Source organism: Fusarium pseudograminearum, chromosome 1, assembly GCF_000303195.2.
Source record: "Fusarium pseudograminearum CS3096 chromosome 1, whole genome shotgun sequence".
Lineage (NCBI taxonomy): Eukaryota > Fungi > Ascomycota > Sordariomycetes > Hypocreales > Nectriaceae > Fusarium > Fusarium pseudograminearum.
The window spans coordinates 3,397,571-3,409,585 of record NC_031951.1 but is presented as its reverse complement, the minus strand read 5'-3'; the positions used below and the strand labels follow the sequence as shown (position 1 = coordinate 3,409,585).

Genomic DNA, 12,015 nt, shown 5'->3' with positions numbered 1-12,015 from the left:
CAAAGAATTAAAGGAGAGTATTTAGTAGAGTAGAATTGAAGCAAAGAAGGGAGAGATGAATGGGTTCAAAGGAGAAAGGAACGAGCAAGGCGCATGACGGTTGAGATGTTGAGGAAGTGACTTGGCTTGGACCATCAACTAAAGAATGGGAAAAAAGGAATGGAACTGGATTAACCCCAGCACCTGAAATGACGGTGCCGGGGGCGGCCTTGGCGTCCACTCCCTTGCTAGGTTAGTACTTAACGGACGCCACTTGCTAAACGACTGCATCCTTCATTGGGCAGCGATTGAATAAGGCGACGACGGTATGTACTCTATAACATAATACGTTCTCTTTTCCCGGTTCATGGGAACATTTACGAATCGGTGTGTTAGCTAGAAGAACTTGAATTGATGGAGGCAAGTGAGCTTGTTAGCATAGAGCTGCAATCACTTCTTTCTAACTAAACATAAACCAAAAGACACAACTTCATGACTTTCACAAGATAGCTCGGTAACAAGTTACAGCTCGCCACGGCCCGCTTGGCGACTTTGAAGATGACCACTCGGGCCAATAGGGCCTCAATCTTCCAAACGCCGCCGATGCACCCACGGACACTTGCAGCCGAAAGGTCTGTTCTGGTTGGTTCCTGTTCCTGAACTAGAAGGTAGAAGAAGTCGACTTAAAGATGATGCGGATGACAACAATAGGTCATGGGAGAAAGCAGTATCAGCTGACGTTTGATAGACGTCTTTCTGGTTTCACACTCATCTCCGACCTGAATAAAATACCCAAATACATCCTCTTGACTTGTCCGCAATATCTATCCGATGATCCCGGAACAGAAAGGGGTCGGAGCGGGTTCATGCTTATTGCATTTCGAATAATATGGGGTTTGTATTGGAGCCAATCCATGTGCCATTGTCAACTCAACGCCAACCGCATAGTTACACATGTATCAACTGTCATATGCGAATATGAGGCTTGAAAGTTATCTGAATATGTTATGCACAGATCTCTGTCAGTTCAAAGGAGTAGACAACGGGTGTGATTTGTTGTTAGAATGCCACCGCCTTGTTTACCAAGCAGACTAACAGACGCAGGGACTATATCTGATCTATGTGCCGATCTTAGGCGGTATACAGTAAGAAAGTATGTCTCTGCAGTTGCCCTTGACGAGTCAAGTATTCGTAGAATGCAAGAGTTAGCAGGACCGCAAAATATGTCAGAAACTAGTTAGTTATACATCACACACTTGCTAGGTCTCACAATATATGTCTATGAGCATATAAATACTAATGAAATATCTATTTATACTCTTGAAGGATACAAACTATTGTTAGGGTATCTTTCTTGAAAGAGAACCAGAAACTCTTCCAGAATTGGTGGAAGAAAACGACACTGATAGGCTTATAAATCTATTGGGTCACCTTGGTGCTATCTATAGGTCTAGGTAGAGTTCAGAGCTTGCTTGATACGAGGGAACATATCTGTGCTAGAGAAATAAATAATAAATACACTCTTCAATAGACAAACTCTGACCAGGGATTGACTGATGCAGGAGGAAGAAATAGCCACTGTGCGTACAGTATTACAGAAGAAGCTTCTTCTATCACCCTCACCATAGAGTTCAGTCGTTGCTGTGCCAGCTACCTACGTATGTATTCTTATTGGGAAGCCCTTGCTCTGATACATCAAGTTTTTAATCCAGATGGATCCCTATTGTTGAGAGTTTCCAAGTAAATTGAAAAGACTTGCAATAAAAAGTAGATAAACTATGTTCTTTGGAGTAGCAATCATCCCAACCTACCTACCTAGGTAGGTATGGTTGAGGTAGGTATGGATGTATTTCAGACAGCCACACCTATGGCGGGGCTGGAAGGAAAATCGCGATGCGACGCGACAAGACGCGACTAGTAGTTTAATTGATTGCATTATGCCTGGCACCTGCATCCCACTCGACATCCTAAACCATCACCACCAAATTTCTCATACTCGCTGATAGATCACTCTCGTTGCCAAGATGACCATCTCACAGAACTCCACAGATCCCAGCCCCTCTAATGGCTCAAAATTTATCAACCATGAAGAGAACCAGTACCTTGACCTCGTTCGGGAAATTCTTGAGAGCGGCGAGCGTCGACCAGATCGGTAAGGCCATCGATGTGACCGTCTTAGACTACCTTGCTAACAAAACTCACAGCACCGGTACAGGAACATACTCGATCTTCGCTCCTCGACCTCTAAAATTCGCCCTCAACAACAACAGGACCCCCATTCTCCCCCTCCTTACCACGAAGCGTGTCTTCACCCGCGCCGTCATTGCCGAGCTCCTCTGGTTTATCGAGGGCAACACCTCTTCCAAGAGTCTCAGCGAGGCCGGTATTAAGATCTGGGATGGAAACGGCTCGCGCGAATTTCTCGATAACCTTGGTCTTCAACATCGTGAGGTCGGCGACCTGGGTCCTGTATACGGCTTCCAATGGCGGCACTTTGGCGCTGAGTACGTCGATGCCAAGACGGATTACACTGGCCAGGGCGTAGACCAGCTTGCCGAGATCATTCACAAGCTACGAACCAACCCTTATGACCGCCGTTTAGTTCTTTCTGCCTGGAACCCTGCCGACATGAAGAAGATGGTTCTACCACCTTGTCACATGTTTGCCCAGTTCTACGTATCCTATCCCCGAAGCAAAGACAAGAGCTCAGAAGAGAAGCCCCAAGGACACCTTCACTGTCAGTTGTACCAACGATCTTGCGATATGGGTCTGGGTGTCCCCTTCAACATTGCTAGCTACGCGTTGTTGACACACATGATGGCACACGTCTGTGAGCTGGTCCCTGGAAGCCTCACCCATGTCATGGGTGATGCTCATGTGTACCTCGATCACGTTGACGCCCTCAAGGTCCAGCTTGAGCGCGAGCCTCGAAGCTTTCCTGAGTTGGAAATTGCCAGAGAAAAGGGTGGAAGCATTGATGGATGGAAGGCAGAAGACTTCACCGTCAAGGGATATGACCCCCATAAAACAATTGCTATGAAGATGTCTGTATGAGCTATGTCAGTTGGGTTATTTGGAAGTCGGGATTATTTTATGAAACAGAATAGATGGCGTTGGCATAGAGTTTTTAAGAACCTTACTGAAATTTATGACTCTGGCTGCAGGGAAGCGAAAGGCAATATTGTCTTTAACGTCCATTGTGCCAATCACCAAAGTGCTACTGGTAGTGATATATAAATATGGCCCCACCTTCGTGCTCACCTATCTAATAATTATCGTTCCTGCAAGAACAAGCAAACAGCAACCACTTCACATCAATCGCATACAACAAAGGACATTTCATCAAATACTGACCATCACTTTACCGATAGCACACGCACGCGAAAACATGGCCATCGACAAAATAGTGACAGACACGAGGCTCTGCGCTGTCCTGCAGATTGCCGACCAGGCACGCGATCAAGCCAGTGCCCTCATCAACCTCGGCGAACAAACATACAGCCAAGGACCTGCATCAGACGAGGCGCAAGATGAGTTGTTCAAGCAGCAACGGCTCCTTTTCACCACTGTGGCCCATTTGAAAGGATTGCACCGAAATGCCTGCTTCACAGCCCGCGAGACGAAAGGTCAGACTGCCGAGTCGCGTCAGGAAGTCGATCGCCTGCATCTCCAACTTCAAAATCTTTACTACGAGCAACGGCATCTCCAGGGAGAGATTACTGCCTGCGATTCTTACGAGTAAGCCGCGACACCTGCACTTCTTGCTATGGCATGGGTCAACCAGGGCAGTCCGCTAACACATTACAGCCACAAATACCAGCAATTGCCTCTGATCCCCGTGGAAGAGTTCCTAGCACAGCACCCCGAGCATCAAGATGACGACGAGAACACTCTGATGGTGGCGCGCATCGACCACGAGCGAGCCGAGCGTGAAGCGCTTGAGCAACAACGACAGGAGCTCCTCAAGCGAAAGCAGAAACTCATTGCGGATAACAAACGACGAAAGGACGACTTGGCTAACCTTGACAATGATCTCGAAAAGTTTATTGATGTCAGTACCTTCAAATTTTCCGTCACGAATTGTGTTACCTTATTCTAACATTCTTCCAGGCTGCCAAGCCAATTCAGAAACTCTTCGAAAAGGCACCTTGAGAGGTGATTTTATACGATTAATAAAACCACTTGATCACCGGTTCTACATTCTCATGTTGAGCTGAGGACTCGACTCAGCCTAGAAACGGGCATTGAAATTCAGGAGTCGAGGCAGATTGACGTCACGGCAGGATGATACACAGCGGGAGTACGGCGTTTATGCTTACAGACGGGATCGGAACAAGAAGCGGATAATTTCCCTAGACGAATAGACTTCGGAAAATCTCTTTGAATACAAGATACCACTTGGAAAGACACCAACGATCAAGATCTGAATCGAGCATCCATTTTCATTTAGTGCCCAAGAACAGTCTCTCGCCACACAGACACAGCTCTAATAGATCAGTCAACCTTTCTCTACCACGCGGTATTTCCAAGTCCCATGACTATTGGTTCATGATGCTACAGGCGCAGTTATACCCAACACTAAGTTAAAGGATGGCGCTCTACCTTTGTCGTATTAGAGCGGGTCTTTACCAAAATGCGAGATCCAATCACTTGTCCCCGTGGGTCGATGATAGCCATGCATCATGGGCATCAACTAATACACTCGCCGAATCGCAAGATAACCATAAAACCCTTGATTCGCTCCAGAAGCTTCAGCGTGGGTTTGGTACATCTGAGAGCGAGTCTCTAGCCAGTTATGGCAGCGCGTGTTAGAGTTACGGCTTGTTATTGACGATGAAGGCCCTAGCTAGCATCAACACCAAGCAAGCGTTGCGACACATATCCAAGCACCTGGAAGATGGGCAAGCCGCGTGAATAATATCTCTAGCCAGTCAGATTCTACTGATGTCAACGTTGCTGCGCAAACCGGAATCAAGGTTGAAGCTCCTGACTTGGAGGCCTGTTGCTCATGTCCCCTATTTTCTGGGGTCAAGAATGTCTTCGACACCTCGACAAGCACTATCTACGGCACGATTCGATCGAGTGTTTGTACACTAGTGGTATCCAAAGCTCTTATCGGAATTCGTGCTCGTCAGTTTTCTGATCAAGAGGAATATGTCAGTGATCTGACCAAAACGAAACCGCAAGAGAGCAATCACAATTAAGGCCAACTACGACATCACCACTCCTGTCAGGAGAAAGGTTGTTAAAACACATACCACCCCCGCTGGTTGATTTGCTCGAGTCATATATCTGGCTGGTGGTTCAAGTAACTCTTGACCTTAATATTGCAATCTGCCTCGAATAGTTTGGGAGATGTCATGCAACTCTCAAGTGCTCCATCAAAGACAAAAGAAGCAATTGCTGCAGCACATTGAATACAAACCGGTACTAGCTCCGGCAAAAGGAGCTTCAAGTCCCATAAGCTCGTGCACTTATATCATGAGGCATGCAGGATCTACAATGTCTGTATCATGGGCATATTCTCGATCGTGAGTGGTCAGAGCTCAACGTCGGGGGACCTCTAGTATCAAATTCGAGAGGCTATCTACCGCATCGCACCAGGGATGGTCATTACAAGGACGGCTTTTGAGCTTGTTCATCAAGAGTCCATCATTAGCTTCATACTGGGAAACGCCCAAATATCCTCACCACTCTGTCTCTCGGACTTGAGATACCTATAACCATTGTGGAATGGTTACTTCAGAACTTGGGCCTCTAGATAATGTCAAGTTACTAAATCGAGTGATGATCAAGCAAGCATGTTTCTCAAGTGTCCGCTCCTAATACACCATCGTTCACCAAATGGGTGTGGGGCCTTGAGAGATCATTATCTTGTTTTCATGGCCGAATCAGACCGTTTATAACATGGCGCGTGCCGTACGGGTTGGTGAACGTATCTTTAAAGGCATCATCTAATCTGTGCGCTGGGCATGTCCGCTGTCTTTATTCCCCGTGTCTCTCCTTTCTGATCACCCGCAACTGGGTGCCCTCTCGATATCATAGTCCATTTCTGTTTGGGAAACTCGGGTGGGTGGCACTTGCACATGCAAGTGTACGTCACTGTGTAGTTTTTGTTCTCTCGCATATTCTTTGATCAGGCTCATTCTACACCTGATTCCATTCAATATTGTCCTCGTATCCTTGTTTCACTTTCCCTCTTGAGCCAGTTGTTTCTGAGTTGCTCAAGCGCTTCAAGTCGCTTCATATTTATCTGTATACCAAATTCGCCTGTCTGAACGACGACCTCCCCGAGCAGCATAAAAGGCCATGACAGTATTCACGTGCCTCGCGCAACGCGCGGGAGGCTTGAGTATAATTGCACTCAGTGCTCTCTGCTACTGGGTTGTCTCCCGCGACTCGTACCTTGAACAGCAGCAACACAGTCATGAGCAGCTCAGTGGTCAAGTGGCATATCAATCTTCAACGTCGACAATAGGTGCAGGATCCTGGAGTTATGTCTTTGCATATTACTGTCTCCTCGTTCACATCCTCGTTTGCCTATTCCCTCTCCGCGCGTGCTGGACGATATGGAAACTCACGCAGTCCATGAAACGAGCGGCGCGTAGTGATTCGTTACTCGATCTGAAGAAGCTTGCTTCACGTCGTGACTCGTACGCTTCGGCATCAAGTTCCGAAACTTTTGTTTCCAGTCGCATCAGCACTAGTTCCTCTACTGCCAGTGAAGCAGGCGATTGCGATCCCGAATTCTACACGGATGGTGTCCCGGGGGCCAACGACAACGTGATCCATGTCATTATCATTCCAAACTACAAGGAAGAGATTGAAACGCTCAGGGAAACACTAGATGTCTTGGCATCTCATCCACAAGCTCACTACTCCTACGACGTAAGTAGTCTAGAAACAAAAGCTGGACTTAAGTTGCTAACTTATTCTGACAGGTATATCTTGGGATGGAACAACGAGAGAACACCGCCGAGACAAAAGCTCTCGGCCTGATACAGGAATTTGTAAAAAAGTTCCGATCTATCGATTTTACTCTTCATCCTTCAGACATCCCCGGAGAAGCTGCTGGAAAGGGAAGCAACATTGGATGGGCTGCCCGTAAACTAAGCGAGAAGTACTCATCAAGCATAAGGGGCAATGTCATAGTTACCGGTATTGATGGTATTTGGACCCCCTTTCTTGGCTCTTTTTGTGCTCATGTCTAATTCTTCTTACCAGCCGACAGTCATCTTTCGTCAAATTACTTTACAATTCTGACAAATATGCACTTGTCGTACTCCGCAACAGCACTGGCAACTGTTTACTCAGCCCCTATGATTTTCGATCGAAACGCGCATTCTGTCCCAGCCCTCGTTCGTGTTGCCGACATTCTATGGGGCGCTGCTGGAATGTCTGGTTTATATCCCGGCTCGTCTATCGCACCACCTACCTCAGTTTATTCCCTTCCACTTGATCTGATTGATCGAGTTGGTGGGTGGGATTGCGGCAGCGAGGCTATCGGTGAAGACCTACACATGTATATCAAGTGCTTCTTCGCTCTTAACGGTAACTTGACGAGCCGGGTCATCTACAGTCCTGTTAGCCAGAGCAACGTGACTGGTGGTGGTGGCCTTTTGAAAGATGCCCGAGCCCGCTACAAGCAGGCTCTCCGTCACATGTGGGGTGCTCTCGACACAGGTTTCGCTCTTTCTAAGCTTGTTCAGCTATGGAAAGATCGGAAGCAAACCTGTCGAGCCTACCAACCCCTTCATTACACACTTTCAGATACCAACGATGTCGCCATTCCCGAGACTTATATGAATGATGAGCAAAGTGGACATCCTTGTGTCGACAATGGTATATTTTCTAACATCCAAAAGGATAACGTCGAGCAACCTCACTGGGAGCGCATCTTCTACATGATGCATCGTCTTTTCGAAGCCCATTTTCTCCCAGTCCACATGGCCATTCTTGTTGTTGCATCCGCACTGTACGTCAAACTCACAGAAAACAACGACGACCCATGGAACCTGGCTTGGATTTTTAGCTGGTGCAACCTTATTCGCATCTACGGTTTCTTTCAGATTGCAGTATACGTGTCTCTATACGAAAGCTACCACCAGGCAGGGGTGTCGGGTCGCGAGAGGGAAATGATCAAAGCAGGTCTGGCTGATGGGATGGACTTTTCCAGGCGATCTCTCAAGAAGAACTGGCATGACTACCTTGCCATTCCTATCGTCGCTCCGTTGTATGGTACCATCCCTAGTGCCCAGGCTCTAATCTGCCAGCTCTGGGGTCAGGACTTGGTTTATACTGTGAGCAAGAAGGCTACTAGACGACAGATACCTATCGTGAAAGTGGACGATATGGCGTAAGGTTTTAATAGGATAAGAAGTCACTGAGTGACAAAGTCATGGCGGATGCACGGTTTATAAGGGGCATGGGAATATGGTCACCTCATGGGAACGTTCTAAATATATTATTAATAATATCTTAGCTATTAATAATAGGTTATAATTATAGGGTATGTAAAGGACAATGTCAGAAAGCACAAACATCCACATCCTTTGAGAATCTGCCTTGAAATCACACCCGGGTCAAGTGGAGTCTTTCGGCGCCGAATGTTGGATGCCCGAACCACTTCGGATGTTAAAATGGAGTTGACCAATGAGAAGCAGGCCGGGCGACTAATACAGCATTCGGAGACATTCTTTGTGGTATTACTCCAAGATATTTCCTTTTCGAGACGGATTGTAAGTAGAAAGGATAGCGGCAGGAATGCAGTCAATCAACTATATAAAGCGTATACAAATCAACTCTCCAAGGATACAATTTGCTGTTCTGTATCAAAAACTTCATTCTTCATCCAGTATCTACTATCGACTTTTGATTCAACCATGTCGTCGTCAAAGAAACTACGTATCGGCGTTTTTATGCCATCAGCCGTACAGCTTCTCGACCTCGCAACTGTCGACGTGCTCGCCACAATGTCTAGTGAATATCTCGGCATCCTTCCCCTTCCTTCTCATATTGGCAGCATGGCACCCAGCACCAAGATCACGTACATCACATCGCCGAAGCTCTTCCCACACGTGGCCCTGACAGCAGATCTATGTGTCCGTGCAACACACACGTACCAAGACGATGATGTTGCGCCAGGAAAGCTAGACATCGTTGTTGTCCCTGGTACAGACCCAGCTGATTCTTTCGAGGAGGATGCGAAAAAGTGGCTGAGAGATCAGTTCAACACTGAGGGAGTCGATGTGCTATGCGTTTGTACCGGCGTTTTCTTATGTGGTGCAGCGGGCATACTCGACGGGAAGAGTGTGAGCGGACCTCGAGGGTTACAAGATGACCTTAGGAAGAAATATCCAGATGCCAAGTTTGTTGGAGAAAAGTATCGATGGATTCAGGATGGCAACTTATGGTCAAGCGGTATGTTTTTTACTTGAGTGCAAGTAATGAGTACCTTGGTACATAAACTAACAGAATGTTCAGGTGGAATAACCAATGGCAACGATATGATGGTTGCGTACGCCTATGCCAACAGCAGATACTGGCCAACACCTATTGTTAGCATGGGCGCCATGCTTACAGATGTAGGTGATCGGCCTCAGATGTTTGATCAGGGTCAGAAGAAGTTCTTCTTAACAATGGCATGGCATATTGCACGCTCTTGGTTCTTGAGTTTGATGCCAATGAAGAAAGGGCTGAGTAAGATGAACTAGACAGACTGAACTATTTTCTGAGATCGACAGACAGGACAAAAACGTGTCAAGTCAGAAAGTACAACGTACGTCATGATCGAGGCATTTACCCTGTAATCAGTGTAGACAGTATCTTAGTAGATTGGTGCTTTTGATAATAATACTTGAGAAACACAAAGTCTGTCCCATATACTCTCCGTACTTGAAATTTCCATTGCCTCAAGCCTTTAGGCTCGGCCTGTCAGCACTTGACTCGGTCGATGTACAGAAAGTTACCTTTTTTTTTTTCGCTTGAATATCTTTGAGCCTCAAAGGCTTTCGTTCTTGCCTCCAGCTAACCTGTGGAGTTTGCGGCGGGAAAATCTGCACTAAAGCGGGTACCACCAGCTGTTACTGCGACAGCGACAGCCCCATTCAGATAAGAATTCTTATCGCTGCTTCTCATTGGTAGACTGTGATGTATATAGTGGGGCTGCCTCTTGAGCCCCGAAAAAAATTTCGAAGCTTTGGAGAGGATGCTTCTCGATTCTTAGTTTTCTTTCCCAGCGAACGAGAGTTTTAGCAAATCTTCATCTTAACAACATCTCCTCATCTTTTCTCCCACATCTAATCCTCTCTTCTACCTCTTCACTCCCTCTATAGCCCCATACTATTTTTGATCCAAAAGTAATCACACAACCGTCACAATGTCCGCTGTTCCTGGTCCCGTTTACGGCCTCGAGGTCCCGCCTGGCGAGATCTTGATTCCTGCCGCCATGGAGTTCCCTGCTTCTGTAAGTTTATCTCTCGAGTCTTTACGACGCTCTTGTTGCGATGCGATGTGTCTGTTTGACCAGACTCGCTCTTAGTCGCTGGCGCATCATTTGCGACACCGCTTGTCTTGCCAGCTGGAGACCTGAATTCTAACCAGAAAATCTTGCAGTTCCGCATCACAATGGCTGCCGTGGACCCCACCGAGGAGCCCGAGGCCGATGGTGAGGGCAACGTCCCTACCGTCCCTCGCTCTACCCTGCGCCTCGTCAAGCGTGCTCTTCCTGGCCTCGAGGATGAGGATGATGAGATTGACGACGAGTACATGAAGGCCCTTCTTGCTGGTTCTGATGATGAGGAGGACTCCGATGAGGAGGCCAACGGTGGCCCTAGCGACCCTGCCAAGGCCAAGAAGCAGCGACAAGCTGCTGCCATTAAGAAGCTTCTCGAGTCCGCCCAAGAGGAGTCCGATGAGGAGATGGAGGATGCCAAGCCCAACGGTAAGGCCAAGGGCAAGGCCAAGGCTACCGAGGAGTCCGACGACGATGAGGATGAGGAGTCCGACGATGACAGCGAGGAGGGTGCCGACCTTGAGAACTTTGTCATCTGCACTCTCGACACCGAGAGGGTAAGTCATATGCTGAACACGATGAGTGCAGCCAGCTAACTTTGCACCAGAACTACCAGCAGCCTCTCGACATCACCGTTAACCACGGCGAAAAGGTCTTCTTTGTTGTCACCGGTTCCCACACTATCTACCTGACCGGAAACTACATCATGGACGATGATGAGGATGACGAGGACTCTGAGGACGAGGATGAATACGATCTCTCCCCCGACGAGCTCGAGTACGGCCTTGAGGGTGACGACAGTGATGCCAGCGACGACCTCGATGGACTTGAGGACCCCCGTGTCGAGGAGATCGACACTGACGAGGAGGAGGCCCCCAAGCTCGTTGCCGCCAACAAGGGAAAGAACAAGCGCGCCGCTGAGGAGGCCGCTGGCCTTGACGAGCTCATTACCAAGGAGGATGCTAAGCTCTCCAAGAAGCAACAAAAGAAGCTCAAGAACAACAAGGGCGAGGCTGTCGCTGCCGAGGAGAAGAAGGACGCCAAGAAGGTTCAGTTCGCCAAGAACCTTGAGCAGGGCCCTACCGGTTCTACTACTGAGAAGCCCAAGCAGGCCAAGGACTCCAAGCCTGCCACCGGTGTCAAGGTTGTCCAGGGCGTCACCGTTGACGACCGAACTGTCGGCAACGGCCGCACTGTCAAGAGCGGCGACACTGTTGGTGTCCGATACATCGGCAAGCTCCAGAACGGAAAGCAGTTTGATGGTTAGTCCCCTACATTTACTCCACTACGATTACAAGATTACTGACATTGCAATAGCCAACAAGAAGGGTAAGCCTTTCTCCTTCAAGGCCGGCAAGGGTCAGGTCATCAAGGGTTGGGACATTGGTGTCATCGGCATGGCCATTGGTGGCGAGCGCCGCCTGACAATTCCCGCCCACCTCGCCTACGGCTCCCGTGGCCTCCCCGGCATTCCCGCCAACAGCACATTGATCTTCGATGTCAAGCTTCTGGAGATCAAGTGA

At 48.1% G+C, this 12,015-nt stretch overlaps 4 protein-coding genes across 4 annotated transcripts, besides 1 other annotated feature; all 4 read left to right on the top strand.

Annotated features, from left to right (window-relative positions):
- Positions 1-2,003: 2,003 nt before the first annotated feature.
- Positions 2,004-3,033, top strand: FPSE_10728 (uncharacterized protein; the record flags this gene model as incomplete). The annotated part of the gene is made up of 2 exons (XM_009263845.1): positions 2,004-2,131; positions 2,184-3,033. 2 exons carry the CDS (start codon positions 2,004-2,006, stop codon positions 3,031-3,033), a joined length of 978 nt encoding a protein of 325 aa, XP_009262120.1.
- A 334-nt stretch (positions 3,034-3,367) lies between these two features.
- Positions 3,368-4,131, top strand: FPSE_10727 (uncharacterized protein; the record flags this gene model as incomplete). The annotated part of the gene is made up of 3 exons (XM_009263844.1): positions 3,368-3,717; positions 3,787-4,030; positions 4,090-4,131. The coding sequence occupies 3 exons, from the start codon at positions 3,368-3,370 to the stop codon at positions 4,129-4,131; spliced, it is 636 nt and encodes a 211-aa protein (XP_009262119.1).
- A 2,157-nt stretch (positions 4,132-6,288) lies between these two features.
- On the top strand, positions 6,289-8,339 carry FPSE_10726 (uncharacterized protein; the record flags this gene model as incomplete). The annotated part of the gene is made up of 3 exons (XM_009263843.1): positions 6,289-6,867; positions 6,921-7,146; positions 7,204-8,339. 3 exons carry the CDS (start codon positions 6,289-6,291, stop codon positions 8,337-8,339), a joined length of 1,941 nt encoding a protein of 646 aa, XP_009262118.1.
- A 96-nt stretch (positions 8,340-8,435) lies between these two features.
- Positions 8,436-8,456: a repeat region.
- A 1,901-nt stretch (positions 8,457-10,357) lies between these two features.
- FPSE_10725 (uncharacterized protein) lies at positions 10,358-12,015 on the top strand (the record flags this gene model as incomplete). The annotated part of the gene is made up of 4 exons (XM_009263842.1): positions 10,358-10,444; positions 10,594-11,049; positions 11,100-11,754; positions 11,810-12,015. The coding sequence occupies 4 exons, from the start codon at positions 10,358-10,360 to the stop codon at positions 12,013-12,015; spliced, it is 1,404 nt and encodes a 467-aa protein (XP_009262117.1).